Raw genomic sequence first — 22,631 nt, 5'->3', positions numbered from 1 at the left:
GGAAAACCACATGACACCCATCCATCTTAAAGCAAGCACATTTATATATGAAGACTTATATTTTGAGAACTATGTTCATTAGCCTTAGAGCAACAATATCAAAATTCAGCTTATTATATAACATACCTCACAAATGCAGGAAGTTAATGTACCTAACTTATCTATTAAAACCAGAAGTCAACTTAAGCAGGAGGAAATTTTTTCCTTCCTTAAAATTACATATATAAGAGAAGGGAGCATCTTGACCCTGCCACCTACCTTTTTAGTTCACACTGTATTTTTTCCTTAAAATGTTATTAAGTCTTTTAAAAGTTGGCTTGCAAATGGAATTATAATGACACAAGAGTATCTGACAATGTGTGCTAAACTACTTCCAGTATAGTCTATGGACATTCAGTCTACCCACTGAAAATTCATTTTTTAAAAACAAATTTCTGATGGTCCAGTGATATCTAGCACTCTTACTAACCGACTGTTTTTAGTTAGAAACGTTGATGCAGCTACAGAACACCAATGAAAAGAGTAATTGGTCCATAAGCGGTAAAGTAGATACTTCATATAGCTTTCAAGGTTCTTTAGTGGATGTAACATTGCCATAGAGTGGGAGCCAGCCAGCAATCAACAGTAGGACTGAATATCAGGGGACCTACTAAAGAACGGTGAAGTGTCAGTAGAGTTCTTGCATTCAATACTTCCCTCTGCTCGGTTAGTAGGAACATTCAACAGATATTGCTAGTGTGTTGGAGGATTACTTTTAAATTCCACTTGTAGGTCACCTTTAATATGTTAACACTTGAAGCTTCTCTTCCTTTAGAAGTCCACTCCACACACAAATTATTTTCTCCTCTGCTTAAAGTCTCTTAAGGCTCAATTCAATTCCAATGGGAATCAAAGGTGTAAAGAAATCCAAGGGAGCTGGACAAGTTCCTTAGCACCCAACTCTTTTAACTTCATTCCATCATGTGCTTGAGCCTCATCCACCATTTCCATATGCCGCAATTCCCCCCTCCCCCCCCTCCAATAACCTTTTTTAATCCACAGGTATAAGCTTCAGACGCTCTCTCATTCCTATTGTTGCCTGACCTTTTTTAAGGTTGATAATGTTTAGATTAATGACCAATTGATCTGACTGCAATAAGGTTCTTTTCCCAGAATCAGGCTACACAGAATTCACACTAAGGAGTTCGATATTTTGTGGGGAGTTTCAGGGTGAGTAACAAGGACACTCACACTGAGGGCAAAATAAAACCTTAGATACCTTTATTAAAATAATGGAGAAAGCTAGAAATGATCCAAGCCACATAAGATAAAGATAATACAGGATCAGGGTAATCTGTGGTATCATTCTATGTATAAGCTTTAGAATTGCATGTTCACACCCTTAGCTGGGGACAAATGGACCAACTCTGTCTCTGGCATGCAGTGTCCAATGGTACAAGTCCCCCAATGAGTTGAAGGGTCAAGTAGAAAAGAAGCAGACAGCAACGGAAGAGGCCCAGTGGGAAAGACCAGCCCCGGACCACATGGTGACTGCCCTGTTACAGGGCCTAAGCATCATCTGCTCATATGCTTACATGTAGCCTTTTTACCAGTATAATACTGAGGTGCACTTATTTTATATGTTAACATATTGATATGTGTGACTACCATTTCAGCGCATGATCATACCGTCATCCCTTGCTTAAGTGGATTTGTAGTTATTACTTCCACGTTCCTTGTAGTAGCACTTACTGGAACATTCTAGCTCCTACTGTTGAACAAACGTTAGTTCCCCAAATCTAAAGGTAACCATTGATCTGTGCTAAGGGAGACAGCCTACTTAACCACAGTTATGCTAACTTATGCTCCAGCTAATATCTTACAGGATATAGGCCTGTAGTCTTCTTGCATTACAGCAGAATAGAATAGAAGGCAAGCCAGTGCATATAATGGGGTGAATATCATGGGCAAACTTGCCCTATGGGCTACACTGCTTCTTACTTCTTTACAATTTTTTGATATCATTCGTGTAATATGATTCACAAAATGATGAACCGTTTTCCTTATAGGATATCACTATTAGATTATTTGATGTAATTTTATGTAAGGACTTGGGGAAGAGGAGTCTCTCTTTAAACTGTATAAAATTCTTCACCTTGCACTTTCATGAAGCTGCAGAAATAATGTTATCTTGTACATTACCATTATGGTTTGTGGTATACTCCTCTACCATATAGGTATGCTTGAATTCCTAAATGCTGCCAGACATTGAGATAATGGTTTAAGTTTCCATTTGTCACCCTTAGATCCTTGTCTGAGTAGTATCTTGAAGTTTATGGCCCGCCCATTTAAGGAAGAAAAACATTCTATATCTTTAATTCTATTCTCTTTACATTTTTATATTAAATGGCATGAACTTGTGTAAATTTAATAGCCCACTGAAAATTGGACTACTAGTACTGGCAAAAAAGTCAGGTATAGTGAAATCTTTTATTAATGCTCCACAATATTGACCTATATATCAAGCAGCTTCACTTTTGAACCTCTACTTAACAACTACTGTATATGTCATGTCAAATTGTGTAGTGGTCTTTTGGACATTAAGATTTCCTACTAGTTAGGCAGATGATTGGCAAGATAAGAATTGTTGGGTAGAATAATCAGCAAATGAAAATTAGTAGCGACTCAAGCACCATTGTTCACTCTCACTGCCATAGGTGGTAAGAGAAATTGAGGGAAGGGCTACAGTTGCTTCACCCTTTCTCCCCGGCACTGTAGCGTGACTAGACACACAGCACATACATGGCTCCAAAAGACATTTCTAGTCCAAAGACTTTAATCTCACATGCATGCGGTGCATGCACAACTGCACTGGAATCCATACTGACACATACACTAAAATGACCTGTTGGAATTTGAATAATGGCTCAGTGTTAAGTAGCTCTTATAACACACCAAATCTCCTCTAAGGTATTCTCTAGGTGGAACACACGAGAGAGGTACAGAAAACTTTATGTTAAAATTTGTGCTTACTGCATATTCAGAGCTGAATTAATCGCACTGATTCCAAATCAAAATAACTTAAAACAGGGAACATATCTTATAAATAGAACTGGAACTATCTGCAGTTGCCAGACTTTCTGAACAGTCTAAATTCTTTAAATAAGAGACCAGCGAAGAGCCTTAAATTTTTAATTTAAGAATGGTTAAATCAATCCATTGATACTAGGTAGATTAGAAGCTCCTACATTAACAATGAGCATAAGATCATCTCTCCCTAAAGCAGAAGATTTAAAAAACAAAAACAACCCCTTCAGAATTTAACAACACCCATTATACCACTGCTTGTTAGGTAAATTAGCATGTTCCAGCTCCACTCTAATTGTACATGAAAATCAACTTTTTTTACAAGATTTCTGCCTAACTCTTTTAGATTTTGACCCTATTATAATCAGAATCGTAATATATAAACAAAATGTATCAGTAAATACTACTCTAAAAGCATTGGCTCAATATATTAACAAAACTATGCTCTTTTATAGTGCCTTCTATCCAAAGATCTCAAAGTAATTTACAAACATTACTGAATAAAGTACTATAACACCCTTATGAAATTGGCAAGTATTCTCTCCATTTTACAAATAGGGATAATAAAACACAAAGGTTCAATAATTCCCCAGAAGTCAAACAGTCTGTGGCAGAACTTGAAACAGAACTTGGGAGTTCCTGAGGTCTGTGCTTTACAGGAACACTGTCAACTTGAATTTTCTGAATTAATTTTTTTTTTTAATTAATTTTCTGATAGTCTCCTTTGAAATACATTTTCGATTTTTTTGATTTTGTTACTTTTTTGAGAAGGAAGACTAAAAAGCAACAATGCCCTCTCGTCCCCATCCTTCCCTCTCTGTGCATACTCCTGCCTACTGAATCTTCTGTTTCAGCTACAGTCTCACAAGTCATGGGGAAGGGGGTGAAATGCAGTGAAATCAAGTACAGAAAGAAGTACTATAGAATGTCAATGGAAACAGTCTGGAAAAAGTTTCTCTCTCAGAGTAATCTTAGTAACAACAGTAGATATAAGTTGTTCAGCTGGAAATGAAACTTGATAGTGTCGTTTTAGCCTCAAGATCACCCTTCCTGTTTATTTTTAGGTTCTCCAAGCCTAAAAGTTCCAGCTGTGCTGCTTTGAATTTTTTTTTAAAGAGAATAAAGGACTAATCAGATGCTGATCAAAGGGGGTCCTCCCCTCAAGTCTGGGAGAGAAAAAGAATTAGCCCCCATGCTCTCAGAAGCACTTTTAAAATGCATAAAAATCTGCTCAAGTAATAAATAGCAGCCTGATAGACTTTAGCAACAGGTGTCACTTTAGTTAAATAAAATTACTAGAATCTATTTCATGGGAAACAAAGATAATCAGGCCCAATTTAAAAAGTGCACATGCATAACTATAGTTAAACCTCCAAAAGCCACATTATACCGCAAGGCTTGATACGCTTCTCCCTTACATGACCCAAAGCTAGAAGATCTGATGTGAGCTCTCCTGTTCTCTACTACCTAAACCCAATTCATGTTCTGTATTCATAGGCAGACAAAAGCAACTAAGAATAGGCATAAGAAAGCCAACCTACAATGCAACCCACTTGGTATTACAGACTCTGGCTCCAGTTTTTCAAATCTCTTCCTAGAAAAGGTATTACAGTTAAATAAAAAGCCGAGGTGATTTGTAAATTAAGTTAAAAGGCTGTTTGCCAAGGTTAGTACAAGTCAAATGATAACTGGTTGCAAGTGGCATCACAAAACTTCTGATCACATTAGAAAACAGGTTTTAGAAATATGGCTTAAGTTTTGGAATGCACAGTCACATTTACAGATATTTTCACTTAAGCATTTGCACTACTAGATTATTAAATCAATATGACTACCCAACTCATACTATCAATCTCCCCATATTAATATACTAATCAAATTGTAGGCCTTTGCACACCTGAAGACTGACAAAATCCTGTGTTGGAGGACAGTATTAAGCTTTCAGTCACTGGCTTAATCTTCTGCTCATCACTGCTTCCATCGATTGCTGAATTCTGGTCATCATTTTCTTCCTCATCTGATGAGGAGGAACAGGTGATGTCATCCTTCTGTTTTTTAGAAATTCTTTTTTCCACTTTTAAGTTACCCTTTTTATTCTCCTTAGCGGAACTCTTTTTACTCTTTTTTTTATTGTCTTCATAAGGCTCCTCATCAGAAGAGGACAATGAGTCATTCTGTTCTTTTTTGGAGGTTTTCTTTTTGTGGCTTACTTTTTTCTTTTCTTTAGCTTCTATTCGTTTTTTATTCTGTTTAACATCTTCAGAAGAACTCTCCTCTTTCTTTGGGGACTTCTCAGCATCTGAAGATGAATCATTCTGCAACTTTTTCAATGTTCTCTCTCTCAAATTTCTCTCTCTCTTTTCCTCAACTGCCATTTCATTTTTACTCTTATTGTCAGAGGAAATGCAACTCTTTTTCTCTGGGGATGATTTATCTCCATCAGAAGAACCACCATCTTGTTCTTTCTTATCATTTTTCTTTTTCGAGTTTTCTTTTTTGTTTTCTTTACCTTCTGTTCCTTTTTTATTCTTGGTTTTGTCTTCTGAAGAATCACAACTCTGCTCCTTCGCTGCAGACTTCTCAGTTCCGTCCAAAGAAGAATCATTCTGTACCTTTCTCTTTTTCAAATTTCTGTTTTTCTTTTCTTTTGCTTCTGCTCTCTTTTTACCATCAGAAGAATGGCAACTCTCCTCTTTCTCCAGGGATGATTTCTCAGTATCAGATGATCCGTCATGCTTCCCCTTCGGAGTTCTTTCTTTTAAATCTCTGTTTTTCTTTTCATTGACTGCTGTCCCCTTCCTAATTTTTTTATCTTCAGAAGAATGATTAGTCTCCTCTTTCTCTGGGGATGACTTCTCAGCATCATCAGATGATTCAACCTGCTGTTTCTTCAAATTTATTTTTTTCTTACTAGTAGATCCTTTTTTATTCTGTTCTTCTTCAGAAGAATCATAATTCTCTTCTTTTCTGGGGTATTTCTTTTTGGCTTTTTTTGCAGACTCTATTTTACTCAAACTCTTTATCTCTCTTTCTAACTCGGAGTCATAATTTGAAGAATCTGAAGGGTTCTGTCGTTTCTTTTTTGCAGAAGTGGAGCCTTTAGTTGATTTGCCTTTTTTGGCAACTAAATCTGAACCAGAAGTGGAGCTTTTTCTTTTGCGCTTTCCATTCTCATACTTCACTGGTTGTTTCGTTCGATCATTTAAAGCATTCTTCTGAATATTATTGGATGTCTCACTATTGCTATCAATATCCGAGGAACTATGACTCATCATGGCTACTTCTTTAAGGACTGCTGGCATCTCATCTGAATCTGAACATTGGTCCAATATGTCTGATTTTTTTGATTTAGAAAGCTTATTAGGTTTAGGATGATCAGTAGTGTTGTCAGAAGAATTTCTTTTATCTTTTTTTCTCATTGACTGGGTGGATGATTTTTGCTTGCGCTTCTCACAGTATGCGTCATTGCTGTCCTCTTCTGAATTAGATGTTAAAGGATTCATGTCTGTTTGACGCCTCAGAGGTGTAGTCTTCACACGTGGAGACCTCCTGAGATCAGATTCCTCTACCAAGGGGACAGTTTCATTTTCAGGTGAGCGTTCATTACCAATGTAATGATTTTCTTTTCCAGAATCACAGTTTTCTGCCTTGGGTATTAAATCAGCATTCTGATCTCCCTTCACTGGATTACTGTCTTGATCTTCAGCTTTAACTGGAGAATCAGAAAGGGAAACAGGAGTCAGTTTTACAAACAATTCTTTTCTTACTTTAGCTGGTGCTTTTAACTTGGTACCCCCTTTAATGTCTTTTGAAGCTGTAGCACATTTTATATTAACATTTACTGTCTCCAGCTCTGTTGCTGTACTTCCATTGCCCTGTTCATCTGCTGCACTCTGAGTTTCCATAGCCGATTCTAGAGTCTCAAAAATATCTTCAGGGACTGATGAAGGAACAGACACAATATCCATGTCTAAAGCCTCAGTACTATTAGGTTCATATTGAGGCTCTTCATTTGTCTCAGACTTTTTATCTTCACTGCTAGTATTCTTGTTTTCTGTTCGTTGTGTTGCTGGAACATTTTGGTCCATGGGCTCATTGTCAGGCTGTTCTGACACAGCTTTTTTCACTGACTTTACAGTGTCCTCTTTCAACTCTGTATGTTCCTTTCCTTCATCTCTTTTCACTTCATTTTTTTCTAGTTTAATATCAGTTTTTTTCTCTTTGGTATTCTTCTCTTTGATTTTAACATCCAAAGCTTGAATCTCTTGATTCAGACCTTCTTCTAATGCTAAATGAACTTTTTTTATGTCACTCAAAACAGATTTAAAAGCTTTCAGCTGACGTAGCTGTATGGTAGAGTTTATTTCTGAATTTTCTGCTGCCGTTTTCAAAAAACTTACAAAACTAGCGTTCATATTAGTTGTGGTCTCAACCAGTTTTTTTGTCTTTTTAAGCATGTCTTTTGGCACCATTAGTGCTTTATAGGAATAGGTTAAAGAACCAGAATATGAGTCATCTAATTTCTTTTCTTCTCCATTACAATTTGAAATATTTCTCTTTGGAGAAAATTTGAGTGTGTGATCATATATTTTACTTTTCTCACTCTCAACTCTGATCTTCTTCTTGTTTTGTTGCAATAACTGTTCTAAATTTTCAAAAACACTGTCACATGCAGTGACCAAGTCCAACAAAGGTTCTGGGTGGCAAATGTAGCAATGCCATTGGTTATTTTCATCCATTATGGCTGAGAGCTCCTTTCGGCCCAGATTGCGCAAAATGCACTTTTTGCAGAAGGCATTATGGCAAAAGTCGCAGCAAATTAAATTTCCACCTTCAGCACACCATCTGAAATGATGATTGGGAAATGTTAAAATGCTACCGAAAAACAAATTACATTAATTATTTAGACAAATAAAGTTTAATTAAATCAAACTTTAAAAATTATCAAACAGTTATAATCAAAGGCAAAAGTTTCATTTCAAAAGATAGCAAGCAGATATCTACTAGTTTAGAACATTATTGAAGCACAATAATTAACAAGAGACATCGAAAGGCAGTAGATTAAAATGTTGAACTAACAGTTCAGAAAACCAGAAATATTCAAGTACAGCTCCAAAAACCCTTGCCTAGCCTCCATATGATAGCAAGAGAACCTAAAAAATTGCCACATGAAAGAAACTTAAGTCTTCCCTGTTCAGTACGAGAATTAAAGAGTACAGTCTTTTGTAGTACAAAGATACAAACTGCACCTCCCTTTCTGACCTATATCATAGGTACAGGGCTACTGAGGCCCATTTTGCAGGGTTTCATGAGGTACTGGATGGGGTGGGGGGAAAAGGTGTCCTGAACCGTGTATACTCAGTGTACGTAGGAGAAAATTTTTCTTTTTGCAACATGTCTGGAGCACATAGTCTGACCAAGACCAGAAAGTGAAAGGGATAGAATAAACCTATTCTTGGTTTACTGGACAGATGCAAAAGTTCTGAGTGGACCATATCTGGATAGCAATATGAGACAACGTGGCCTCTGGTTGATGACATAATAGCGAGTGAGGGTTTTAGCTTCTACCTCATATATATGTTAGTGGGTTTGCAGTTTACAGACCAATATATCAAGATTTCTCTGGGAAAGTGAGCTTTAGTGGCCCATTGATAAATGCTATTTATGGGATAATGATCAGAAGACAAATATAAAGCTGGTGTTGGAAACTTAACTAAGTATACATAAACTTATGTTTAGGTTTTAGACATGTGATATTCAACTTTTAACCAACAGGGCTAACTATTTGATTTCCTTATATTTAGGTTTTCCTAGTTTGTACTAAAATTTAAAATTGAAATATCAACATAATATTATGGGTCTGTTGGCTGGACAGTGGGCATTTCATTATTGCTTTAATTGATGTGGGTAATATTATAGTGGTGTTTACATACTTACCTACACTGTTCATCCATTCCATCTGAATCACGGCTAATGTCATCGCTCATATAATATTTGTAGCAAGTCTGCAAGGGAAATAGGTGGACAAGGAATTTTTTTCAATTAAAGTGAGATGGAATTTAATAAATCTTTATGACTTAGTCTAATGAATGCATTAAAGTCAGACTCTTAAAATGTTCTTAGAACTTCGGATCACTGTCTATAAATGAAAACTAGAAACCCCTTTAAAATGTTCTCTCTCTCATTTTCACCTGCTGTTTACAAAATTGTAACTAATTTTAACAGTCTCCAAAGACACAGCAGCTCCCAAACAATGACTTTTATGAATTGAATGGTACAAGCCTTATTTGAAAATTAAACGTGTTTGCCTTCTTTTGAAGGCCACAGTTTTTTTGTATTCTAAAACTTCCAAGTTGACTATTATTTTTTATATTCAGTTTTGGTCTACACTTATGTCTGCATAGCTACATTGGTCAGGGGCGTGGAAAGAAAAAAACAACAAAACAAAACAAAAAAATCCCTGACCCACATAGCTAAACCAACAAAACCCCCCGTGTAGCTGCAACTATGTCAATGGAAGAGGGCTTCCGCTGATGTAGCTAATGTCAAACTGAAAGAAAAATTTCTGTTGGTATAAGCTGCGTCTACACTAGCAGGCTACACTGGCACCACAGTAAGAATCAAAATTACATACCTTCATTGGAATGTAGAATTTTATTCAATCTATCATTTCAACCTCATGTGGTTGTTGATGTTAGCAATACAACAATTAGTACAGGAACAGAGCTTATGAAATTACGCTTAAAACTTTTTAAATAAGATTTGTGTGCCACCAAAGACTGCTAAACATTAAGCTCACTTGATTAATAGTAATGATTGCAGTTCCTGAATTTGTTAGGTCAAATTCTGACGTCCTTATTCAGTCTTTATTTAAGTAGCGCTCCAGTGACTTATCAGTTTTCCTTGAATAAGGGCTGCCTAAAGACTGTAGACCAAATTCTGCCCTCACTTGTACCCACTGTCTTCACAATCCTGAAAAACAGCTTCGGAATCTGCCTATATGTGGTGTGTGTGAAGTAATGATGCACCCTCACCTGGAATACAGAGTTCAATACCTGGTCATCCTATATCAAAAAAAGTTATAGCAAAAACATGATTCAGAGACACACAACAAGAATTGTTAAGAGACACAGGAAAATTCCCGCATTATGAGATATTTGAAAGTCTGGCAATGTTTACCTTAGTTAGGAGACAAATAAGAAAGGAAATGACACAGGGATAGAAAATAATGAAAGATATAGAGAATTCCTGATCTGTTCTCCTTTTTATAATATTAAAAAACAAGGTGGCATCCAATGAATTTAAAAGAAAGGAAATGCAAAACCGATAAAAGTAAATATCACCTCACAATTAATCAGTAGAACTCACTGACACAAGGCATAGTTGAGGTTAAGAGTTTAGCGAGATTAAAAAAATAGATTGGACACTTATACATGTAACAAGACTATTCAGAGTTACAATGGTAAGGATTAAAAAAAATCAAGAGTTTTGGAAAGGATTCAGAGCTTTACTGGGGACTGGAAGCAAGGTTCCTTGTGGTTATTCTGTAGCTACTTTCTTCAGAGTTTTTGTAATTTCCTCAGAAGCAGCTGGTATTGGCCCCATAGTCTGAGTCAGGATACTGGACAAGATGGACCTCAGTTTAGATCCAGTGTGTCAATTCTTAAGGATATAATACTGGACTAACTAAAATACCTGAAGGCCAAATACAGCCCACATCACAGACCCTATATGCCACTCCACCAGCTTAAAAGCATTGACACAACAGGGCATGGGTGAATTCCCCCATTGCAGGCACAGCATTGGGCCAATGTAAGCCACTCTATGCTGCTTCCTTAAAAGGCTTTAATGTAGGGGCATGATGGAATGGACATGGACTGGAGGTGATCTACCCATAGTGATCAGTGCTACAGAATTCTGGACTGTGGTACTGACCATTCACAGCCAGTGGGAAAGCTGCCATAAATTAGCATATAAAACCATAAACACCAAAATTAGAGTAGTTTCATGATAAATTCCAAACTTATTAACACTTTAAAAATAAATTCCAAAGAAACCACAATATATTAAACATTTGTGGTGTATAAGCTTCATCTGTGTAACTTCACATTTTAATACTTGCTTTTCCCTTTTCTGCTACCAGTTTCCTTGTTTATGTACATTGCAAAGTTTAAAAGGCTAACAAGAGAAAACAATACGCACAGAAAACAAGTAGTGATAGATCTTATTTTTTTTAAAAAAAGGTGAAGGCACATTGAGTACAATTCACTCATTACATACCTTACAGATAAGGACTTTCAGTGTAGGATGTCTATAGATTGAATCCTTTTGAAAATGGTTCACCTGTTGCCCACAGGCTGTACAGCTCACAATTCCATGCAATCCTTCCTCTATAGAGGATTATAAACCACATATTAGTTTTTAAAAGAAATCTATGAACAACTATTGTGTTTCCTTGTTACAACATTTTGGTTTGTCAAATTATTTGTTTACTTCAAAACCCACTCTAATGCTTTACCACCCAGCTTTCGAGGAAACTTTCTATGCCCACTCACCTTTTTCTAAAAGGCTAATGAAGAGTTTTTGGGCCATTATCTCCTTTCCGGATAAAATTTAACCAGGAGAAATGTCTTCCTTTGTGAGGTTATACACTTGGATTAACTTGTTATTTTATGAGGACATACCTGAATTGTCAGTAAAAATACACTTAATCATGGTCCTGCATTGTACAGTGAAATCGCTCAACTTTCAGTTATTCTTCTTCATAAAATACCATGGCAGTTTATAAATAAATATTTTAATTATATTTCCTTCAGATTTTTAAATTTATTTCTGAATGAGAAATAAGGAAAACAAGTCTATGAAACAAGTTAAAAATATAAATAAAATCCTCTCTGGTTTCGTGTGAAACGTTATATAAGATCAAAATAGATTAAGACAATATTTTGAAGCAATTGTACAGGACACCTTCAGACCATTCTGCTCAATACACTGTCCTGGAAGTTCACATTTATCTTGTCATTTATAAATGTTTTCTGTATTTGAAATGACAGTTTGACAAAAATACACCTTGACCATCCTATTGGTAGCTACCACTCCAGTTTAGTCCTGTTTGCTGTGGTAGGGCTTCCACCTGTAGTGTGGTCTTTTAATACAAACTGTTCAATTTAACAACTTTTATTCTTACTTATAAGCAGTGATGCTGACAAGAAAAAGGGGAAGCCACCTGAGAAACCCCACAGCCAGTGTTTTAAGGTGGTATCAAGCAGTAAAGCAAGAGAAGGCCGCAGGATGACTTATGTCAACTGCAACCTGCCCGCCTGTCTCAATTCAGGAGGTTGTGAATCCAAGAAATGAGACTTTGTTTAAAGGCTTTAAAACACACGCACAGAATCAGGCAGAAATACCAAAAAAAAGAGTTCAGGAACCTACTGAACTTTTCCATAACAAAATACAGACTACTGGCAAAGATTCAGAGATTTTGAAATTGGAGACAGAGCCTTAAATGGACTCAGAGCCTGTTAGGCTTAAGTAAAGAAGAAGAAAGCTTTACAAAGAAAGGTAAACAATAAATTTCATTCAGAGTCAGAAATTTTCAGCTGTTGGGTACATCAGAGTGGGTTAACAGACTTGAGAATATTTTGGGATTCTTAGAACAAAGTACTTGATATGAAATGGAAAGGGCATTTCAAATCCTTAAACCAACTTCAGGCTTAAGATGGGTTTTGTAAAATAGGTACAGCAAAACAGCTTTCCAGCCCCTGTTGTATATGCTTGGCTTTTCCTTCCTTTGGCTAACAAGAAACACATTTTTGTGACTGAAGGAAAAAATGTTATTTTATTTATGGAATTCCCTATGCTAGCACTTGAGTCCCGAACACTTCACAACAGGATATACAAGTTTGACTTGCTCAACCCCATTTTTTCCAAGAACTAGTCTAGAGGCAAAGATTTATGGTGTTTTATCCTGCAGAACTGCAGGTTATAGCTGGATCAGAATCAGTATATTATCCTTAATTTTGACAAGATGGTCAGATCTCTTAACTGACAATTCAGCTTACCAGGAAGAGGACAAGAAACATTTGGCTAGCATTTTCACTTTACAATCCTGTTCAGCACCACATCTATAAAAAGAATATACGAAGACCTGACCAATCCCAGGCCAGTTGCACCATTTCTGTAACTCCTCAAACATTTTGAAGATTTTATCCCTCCCATAGTGTCTAAACTGGTTCTTATAAAAGGTCAGAACCAAAGAATAGGAAAAAGCTGTAGTTTTATAATATTATGGTATTGGCAGTAAAATTCCATAGTTGACATCCTGTTACCAAGGAACTCCATGCCCACTCAAGCCTCATCCTTTAGGACCTTAAGCTTGGTTCACTAGATTGATATGAATACAAACTGTGTGGCAGGTTAGAGTGTGGAAAGCAGCTCTTGACAGAGGTGTGCCACTTTGAAAATGGTAATTAAAATCCTGAATTTCACCTAGAAGTTTCCTGGCTGCCAAAGCCAAGTATGAAATATATGTTTAATATTCTCTTGCTCACAAGGTAAATAGCCACATCCTGTAGTAAGCGGTGTGCCAGATACAGCCTATTTCAATACTGTAGACTACTAGTATGGATGACCATGACAAGATCTGAATCAAAGAATATTGCCATTAGTATATCTGGTCAGTGATTTTATACTACATATGCTATTATCAGTGTTCTATTTTCATGAATATCAGAGTATTCAAAATTCTGTCTTCTCCTCACAGAAATTTCACCAGATTTGAATGGTAAATAAATACCTGGCTATATCAATATCTGACTGTTATGCTTGTTTTTATTCAAGCTATACTGCAAGGTTACAGTATTTTTTTTTAAATAAAGTTACAAGGTCTGTGTTCTTGCTAAAATGGTTTACATTACCATCATTAAAAATATTTCAAGATAAAAAATGAGGCCATGTTTATCAGTACATCTGCAGGCAGCAAGAGTCTCAGAAACATTCAGTTTAACCAAAACTTTTATTTGGGGGGAAAAGGAGGAATAGTTAAGGAAGACAGGAGTTAGATGGTTATGAGGCAATCACTAATTAAATACAGAGCCTATCACAACTAGGTCACACGACCAAATGTGGCCCAAGATGATAGTTGTCAAAAGTCATTATCAGCCAATGAGTGCTTGGTGTCTAATGCAAGAGGAGTTGCTAGTCTCTGTCCATTACACAGTGGACAGGAAACAACACACAAAACATTACCAAAACTGTCACATTTAGAAGACAGCCAAAGATACAATGGACACTATCTAGAGCAGTGGTCTCCAAACTTTTTTGATCACACACCCCATCAGTAAAAATTTTTGAGCACGCACCCTCTGCCGTGCCTGCTCTACCATTTTTTCTGAAGCAAAAAATAAAAATAAAAAAAAAGCTGCTCGGACTCCCACCCGAACTAACGAAGCAAAAAAAAAAAAAAAGCACTCCTCCTGCCGCGCACCTCCACTGATAGAGGTTAAGAGACACAGTCCCTCCAAAATCTGATGGAAGCATACTACACGTCAGCATGGGGAAAATCTGCACTGCCACAGCCTGTGCTATGCTTTCTTCATGGATAGAACGAGGGTTTTCATTTCCAGGGGTACCAACTTGGCAGTTTTCACAAGTACTATATTCACATAAATATGTTAGAAAAAAATACAATTAAGTTTCCACAAAGTAATGAATACTATTCACTATGTAAAATTTTACATAACACTGCACTGTTGTTTAATAGTGTTTTGCAATCTACACAGAGCGATCACTCACCCCTCAGCTGGACATGAAAAAGTAGAAAGCACCAGTAAAGACAACACAAAGGCCTTCTCTATACACAAAGTTGCACCATTTTAATTAGAGGTGTGACACTGCACTACTTTAGCATCATCCCCCTTACACACATTAATATTATCACACCTTTAGTTAAACCCATGCATCTTCTTAGTTCATACAAGCTTAATGATTCTGAGAGAAAATTCATATCTTTTGGAATCAAAACCATGAAGGGGTTCCAATGTCAAGCAATATAGAATTTCCAGGAAGACACATGAAAAACTGTAGAGTTGCTGCAAAACTATCCTCTCCACATCCCACTCATCCCTTGCATGTATTGGGACCTATAGATATTTCTGCAGGAAATATATCATATAAAGATAACATGAAACATTGCAAAACAGAAGGTTACTACTGCAAAAACTGAGTTGTGCAAATGCATTACCGCTGCAGAACCACAATGTAGGAATCACATACCATGCTCAGGAGCCAAGAAACCTTTAACAGTATAACCATAATGGGGCCCTTGGATCTGAGCATTCTAGAAAATACTACTATAAAAGGTCACATAACCCTTCTACCCATTCTCTGACCCTCACTCTTCATGAGTATTTATAGACTCTGAAGAAGGAAGGGCTGATATATGACTCTTCAGAAGCACTATATTAGGAAAACTTCATTTAACAGAAGGTAACCTTCTGTAGGGAGTGCTTATTTTACTCCTGGGGGAATTCCGCACCACTGTGCACATGCATAATTCATGTCCTGCACAGAATATTTTATTCTCCAAAGAAAATACATTCTGCCAAAGAAGTCCTGCAATTACAGCTTTCACCCACCTGGACCTGCTGGGGCACCGGGACAGCAGCTGCTTCCAAGAGGGAGCAGCCTCAACTGCACGTAGGGAAAAGAAGAGGCTGTGTTCCTCGTAGCATCCTGCCTGTGGGGCCAGGTCAGGAGGCATGGGATATGGGTGGACGGACAGCATGGGGCACATGGGGCTGCTGGGGCCACGGGGTGTCACAGACTGGGATTCAGAAGCGCTGATGGAGAGAAGACTGGGGGGACACTGAATGGGAGGAGGGTGCAGGATAACATGGAAGGGGAGTGGCTGAGTGGGAATGCAGGGTAATTTTCAAACACTCTGTAATTCGGTTTTCTTTCAGGTCACTGATAACGTTAAATAGCATAGGGCCAAGAACCAGTCCCTATGGGACCCTACATAGAAAAAACACCTGCCTGATGATGGATTCCCCATTTACAATTACATTTTGAGACCTATCCAACAGTTTTAATCCATTTAACATGTGCCACGTTAAAAAAACCCTAAAATGATATAAAATCAATCAAAATGTTGTATGGTACCAAGTCAAATGCATTGCACAGAAGTCTAGTACATCAATAGTATTACCTTTATGAACCAAACTTCTAGTCTCACCAAAAAAAAAAAAAAAAAAAAAAAAGGGACAATTTGATAGGATCTATTTGTAATAAGAGGAGGTTACATAAATGTAACTGGAGGTTCTTTGAGATGTGCGGTCCCTATCTGTATGGCACTGAAGGGTTATATAAATGCACCATGCATCCAGAGCCAGAGATTTTGAAAGTAGTAGTGTCCATTGGTTCATGCATGTACCCTTGCTACACCTCATGGTTTCATCTGAGGTGATAAAGGGCGGGGCGGACCGACCATGCCCTCAGTTCCTTCTCCATCGCAAACCAAGAAATCTACAGCAGAGGAGGAGGAGGGTGGGACTGGAATGCAGATAGAGACCATACATCTCAAAGAACTCCAGCTACATGTAAGTAACCTCCTCCTCTTCTTCTTCAAGCGATGGTCCCTAGTGTATTCCACTGAGGGTACCTAGCTAAGAGGAGGGTGCGAAGATGATGATGGAACCGTGGAACGGAGAACAGCGGCACCGAATGAGGCTCCGTTGCAGAGTCTTGCATCAAAGCATAATGGGAAGAGAATGTATGTACTGAACTCCATGTGGCCTCCCTACATATGTCCATAAACTATAAGTCATGAAGCGGGCTTGTACCCCAAGGAGTGGAGACAGTTCCAATAACTGATAATAGGGTGTAATGCACCCTGAAACCCACTTAGAAGCCTTCTGAGTGGAGATTGCTTGCCTTTAAGTCTTCCCGCTCTAGCGATAAAAAGTCAAGGAGACTTTCTGAACGATTTCGTCCTCTGCAGATAGAAAGTCAGGGCCCAGCAGATGTCAAGGGAGTGAAGGTGGTATTCCGCTGCTGAGGCGTGAGGTTTAGCATACGAACTGGTTAAGATGAAAGCGGGATACCATCTTTGGCAGAAACTTGGGGTGCAAGCTCAGAGAAATGTTGTACTTATGAATATGGTAGAGGGGGGGAGGTCTGCCATCATGTCCCTCAGTTCGCCAATCCTTCTCGCGGCAGCAATAGGTACCAGGAAGGCACTCTTCATGGAGCGGTGAGACAGGGAGCAGAAGGCCAGAGGTTCAAAGGGCTATTTCATCAATGCCAGGAGGACAAGATTGAGGTGCGATGGGTTGAACAGGAGGATAAGTCCACAGGAGGCTCTTCCAAAACCTGGTAGTCTGGGGGGGGGGGGGGGGTAAAGGGAGTGCCCTACCACAGAGGGGTGGAAGGGACTGATAGCGGCTATGTGTATCTTGATCGAGTTGAGAGTGAGGCCTGACATCTTCAGGAAGAGGAGACAATCCAAAAGAAGAAGGATGTCCACATATTCAGGAGCAAGACCCCTCTGTCGGGCCCATGCTGTGAAATGCTTCCACATGGCCCTATAGGACCACCTTCTAGGCTTCTCTCTGCTACTTGAGAGGATTTCTTGTACTGCTGATGAACATTCCCGCACTAATAAAGATGTCCATCCAAAAACCAAGCTCTGAGGTGAAGTCTGTAGATCGGGATGCCGGATCCTCGTGCCATGTTGAATGAGGAGTTCCAGGAAAGTTGGCAGCAGAAGCTGGGAACACGCTAATGTGGAGAAGAAGGGGAAATCAGAACTGGCAAGACCAGAACAGGCTGATCAGAATGACAGTCACTCTCTCCCGTTTGATCTTGTGTAGGACACGCCTCAGGAGCAGTAGGGGAGGAAAGGTGTAATAGATCTGGTGCAATCAGTGGAGGGCAAGGGCATCACATTGGGAAAGGGCACCAAGTCCCCCCGCCAGAGCAGTACTGGGTGCATTTGCTGTTGGCATGGGAGGCAAAGAGGTCCAGGTAGGAGTCCTCCAGTAGTCGAAAATGTTGGTGACCACGGAGTCGTGGAGCTCCCATTTGTGGTCAGTCATGAATTTCCTGGTGAGAGAGTCTGCAATTACGTTCTGCGTCCTGGAAAGGCATGCTTCTGACTAGGAATGTAAATAGGGTTTAAAAATAGTAACCGTTAAAACTATTAAAATTCTATCGGTTAAATGGTTAGCCGTTAAGGATCCACATAGGCAGGGAACTAAGGGTGCGGTGGGTGCTGCAGCGCCCCCAAGTCTTATGCTGGGCCCGACTGCTGGCCCGCGCCGGCAACGGAACCTTGAATGCGGGGCGGCAGCAGAGCCCCTGGACACTGGGCTGGAAGCTGGGATGCCAGGCAGCAGCCGGGATGCCAGGCGACAGCGGAGTTTAATCATAGAATCATAGAATATCAGGGTTGGAAGGGACCTCAGGAGGTCATCTAGTCCAACCCCCTGCTCAAAGCAGGACCAATCCCCAACTAAATCATCCCAGCCAGGGCTTTGTCAAGCCTGACCTTAAAAACCTCTAAGGAAGGAGATTTCACCACCTTCCTAGATAACCCATTCCAGTGCTTCACCACCCTCATAATGAAAAAGTTTTTCGTAATATCCAACCTCAACCTCCCCCACTGCAACTTGAGACCATTACTCCTTGTCATCTGCTACCACTGAGAACAGTCTAGATCCATCCTCTTTGGAACCCCCTTTCAGGTAGTTGAAAGCAGCTATCAAATCACCCCATTCTTCTCTTCTGCAGCCTAAATAATCCCAGTTCCCTCAGTCTCTCCTCACAAGTCATGTGCTGCAGCTCCCTAATCATTTTTGTTGCCCTCCGCTGGACTCTTTCCAATTTTTTCACATCCTTCTTGTAGTGTGGAGCCCAAAACTGGACACAGTACTCCAGATGAGGCCTCGCCAATGCCGAATAGAGGGGAATGATCACATCCCTCGATCTGCTGGCAGTGCTCCTACTTTTACAGCCCAAAATGTCGTCAGCTTCTTGGCAACAAGGGCACACTGTTGACTCATATCCAGCTTCTCGTCCACTGTAACCCCTAGGTCCTTTTCTGCAGAACTGCTACCTAAGCACTTGGTCCCTAGTCTGTAGCTGTGCCTGGGATTCTTCCGTCCTAAGTACAGGACTCTGCACTTGTCCTTGTTGAACCTCATCAGATTTCTTTTGGCCCCATCCTCTAATTTGTCTAGGTCCCTCTGTATCCTATCCCTACCCTCCAGCATATCTATCACTCCTCCCAGTTTAGTGTCATCTGCAAACTTGCTGAGGGTGCAATCCACGCCATCCTCCAAAACCAGCCCCAGGACCGGCCCTTGGGGCACTCCGCTTGATACCGGCTGCCAACTAGACATGGAGCCATTGGGATCAACGTGTAGTGATCAATGATCTAGCCAGCTTTCTATCCACTTTATAGTCCATTCATCCAGCCCATACTTCTTTAACTTGCTGGCAAGAATACTGTGGGAGACAGTATCAAAAGCTTTGCTAAAGTTAAGGAATAACATGTCCGCTGCTTTCCCCTCATCCACAGAGCCAGTTATCTCGTCATAGAAGGCAATTAGGTTAGTCAGGCATGACTTGTCCTTGGTGAATCCATGCTGACTGTTCCTGATCATTTCCTTCTCCTCTAAGTGCTTCAAAATTGATTCCTTGAGGACCTGCTCTATGATTTTTCCAGGGACTGAGGTGAAGCTGACTGGCCTGTGGTTCCCCGGATCCTCCTCCTCCCTTTTTTTTTTTTTTTTTTTAGAAAAGATGAAAAGTATGGGCCTTTTTTAGGCTTTTTCCAGTCATCCGGGACCTCCCCAACCGCCGTGAGTTTTCAAAGATAATGGCCAATGGCTCTGCAGTCACATCCGCCAACTCCTTTAGCACCCTCGGATGCAGCACATCCAGCCCCTTGGACTTGTGCTCGTCCAGCTTTTCTAAATAGTCCTTAACCACTTCTTTCTCCACAGAGGGCTGGTCTCCTCCTCCCCATACTGTGCTGCCCAGTGCAGTAGTCTGGGAGCTGACCTTGTTCGTGAAGACAGAGGCAAAAAAAGCATTAAGTACATTAGCTTTTTCCACATCCTTTGTCACTATGTTGCCTCCCCCATTCAGTAAGGGGCCCACACTTTCCTTGACCACCTTCTTATTGTTAACATACCTCAAGAAACACTTCTTGTTACTCTTAACATCCCTTGCTAGCTGCAACTCCAAGTGTGATTTTGTCTTCCTGATTCATTCCTGCATGCCTGAGCAATATTTTTATACTCCTCCCTGGTCATTTGTCCAATCTTCCACTTCTTGTAAGCTTCTTTTTTGTGTTTAAGATCAGCAAGGATTTCACTCTTCGGCCATGCTGGTCACCTGCCATATTTACTATTCTTTCTACACATCGGGATGGTTTGTTCCTGCAACCTCAATAAGGATTCTTTAAAATACAGCCGCTCTCCTGGACTCCTTTCCCCCTCATGTTATTCTCCCAAGCGATCCTGCCCATCAGTTCCCTGAGGGAGTTCAGGGTCCATATTCTGCTGCTCTCCTTTCTTCCTTGTGTCAGGATCCTGAACTCGACCATCTCATGGTCATTAACTTCCCAGGTTCCCATCCACTTTTGCTTCCCCTAGTAATTCTTCCCTATTTGTGAGCAGCAGGTCGAGAAGAGCTCTGCCCCTAGTTGGTTCCTCCAGCACCTGCACCAGGAAATTGTCCCCGACACTTTCCAAAAAACTTTCTGGATTGTCTATGCACTGCTGCATTGCTCTCCCAGCAGATATCGGAGTGACTGAAGTCCTCCATGAGAACCAGGGCCTATGATCTAATAACTTCTGTTAGCTGCCTGAAGAAAGACTCGTCCACCTCATCCCCCTGATCTGGTGGTCTATAGCAGACTCCCACCACGACATCACCCTTGTGGCTCACACTTCTAAACTTAATCCAGAGACTCTCAGGTTTCATCTCATCGTTAACCCAAACCAATAAGACTGATGCTTATTGGTTAACTGGTTAAACTTTTACATCCCTACTGCCGACAACAGGATCTTTGGGCAATGCACCAATCCTAAAGACGAACTGCCTCCACACAAAACGCAGGCCCCTTGTTGGTTGATGTAGCAAACGGCAGTGGTGTTGTCTGACATGATGAGAACATAACAGGAGTGGATAGATGGGAGAAATGTAGGACACGCTCTCCACACGGACTGAAGTTCCAGAATGTTGATGTGCATCCGGGATTCCAGAGCAGTCCAACTCCCTTGAGTCATGTGCTTACTTGTGTGGGCGCCCTATCCAATGAGGACACCTCTGTTATGACTGTCATGCTTGGTGAGGATAGAAGGAATGGTATCCTGGTGTAGACCTGGCCTGGGTCTATCCACCACTTGAGGGAGGAAAGAACCTTGTGGGAAACAGTCAGTAGGAAGTCCATGGTGTGACGTGTGGGAGAATAGGTCCTCTGGAGCCACAACTATAGGCAGCAAAAGTGGAGACAAGTGAAGGCAGTAACATATGTGCCAGCTGCCATGTGGCCAAGAAGACAAAGGTAAGTCTTAGGCTGAACAGAAGGACTCGAAATCACCTTGGAAACTCAGCTCTTGTAGGCTCTGGAACCTGTCCTCAAGTAGGTAGGCGCATGCCAAGATTGCATGGATGTGGGCCCCAATGAATTTCAGGGACTGTATAGGATCCAAAGGCAATTTTTCAATGTTTACACCCATCCCCAAAGAGGAGTGGAGTGTGAGCAGCATGGAGGTCAAGGCGCAACCCTCCCCTTTTCATTACGCTGCTAGCAGCCAATCATTGAGAGATGGGAATATAAGGATCCCTTGGCACCAGAGGTGGGCTGCCAGTACCAAGAAAACTTTGGTGAAGACCCATGGAGCAGTGGTGATTTGGAACTGTAAAATCCTGTATTGGAAGTGACAAAGGCCTGCCATGAATCTCAAGAAACGTCTGTGTGTAGAATGGATATCACGTAGAAATAAGCGTCCTACAGATAAAGGGCCATAAACAACATGCCTCTTTCTAACAAAATAATGGTGGCTGCTATAGTGACCATATGAAACTTTGGCTTGCATATGAAGCGGTTGAGACGACAGATTTAAGATCAGTCTTCTTCTTCAGCATGGGGCAGCAGGTGGAACCCCCAATTCTGCCACTTCCAGCTGCAGCCCCCCCGGGCCGTGGCCCAAGACACAAGTGCCCCCTCCCCGAGAAACCCCAAACATGTGTGTCCTGTCTCCATCGCCCCACACCAGAGGAGCCCTGGGCTGGCTGAATCCCCAAGTACACCCACTCCCCCAGCTGGCTGAATCCCCAAGCATGCCCCTTCCTCTCCCGGCTGGGAGAAGCCCCGGGCTGGCTGAAGCCCCGAGCCCCCCTCCCACTTGTCCGGAGCGCCCTGCCCATGCCCAAAGGAGCCCTAGGACAGCTGTAGCTACACCTCCCCTCCCCAGACCACAAGCCGCCCCAGGGAAAAGTGTCTCTCCCAACACTTTTGATATGCCCAATGCAGGTTCCGTGGTGGCTGACAT

General features: G+C 40.5%; 1 protein-coding gene across 4 annotated transcripts in view; it reads right to left on the bottom strand.

Moving 5' to 3' along the window:
- ATRX (ATRX chromatin remodeler) overlaps positions 1-22,631 on the bottom strand; it is a 137,069-nt gene that overhangs the window by 82,686 nt on the left and 31,752 nt on the right. For all 4 annotated transcript variants that reach the window (XR_004647076.1, XM_034781200.1, XM_034781199.1 and 1 more), the window contains 3 exons: positions 11,347-11,456; positions 9,004-9,071; positions 4,964-7,911 (listed from right to left, as the gene is read on the bottom strand). Coding sequence is in view for 3 of the 4 variants with exons in the window: in XM_034781200.1 (XP_034637091.1) it covers positions 4,964-7,911; positions 9,004-9,071; positions 11,347-11,456 (3,126 nt within the window). In the remaining variant the exon portion in view is untranslated. The remainder of the gene's footprint in view (positions 1-4,963; positions 7,912-9,003; positions 9,072-11,346; positions 11,457-22,631) is intronic.

This window comes from Trachemys scripta, chromosome 9 (assembly GCF_013100865.1).
Source record: "Trachemys scripta elegans isolate TJP31775 chromosome 9, CAS_Tse_1.0, whole genome shotgun sequence".
NCBI lineage: Eukaryota > Metazoa > Chordata > Testudines > Emydidae > Trachemys > Trachemys scripta.
This window is presented reverse-complemented; position numbering and strand designations above follow the sequence as displayed.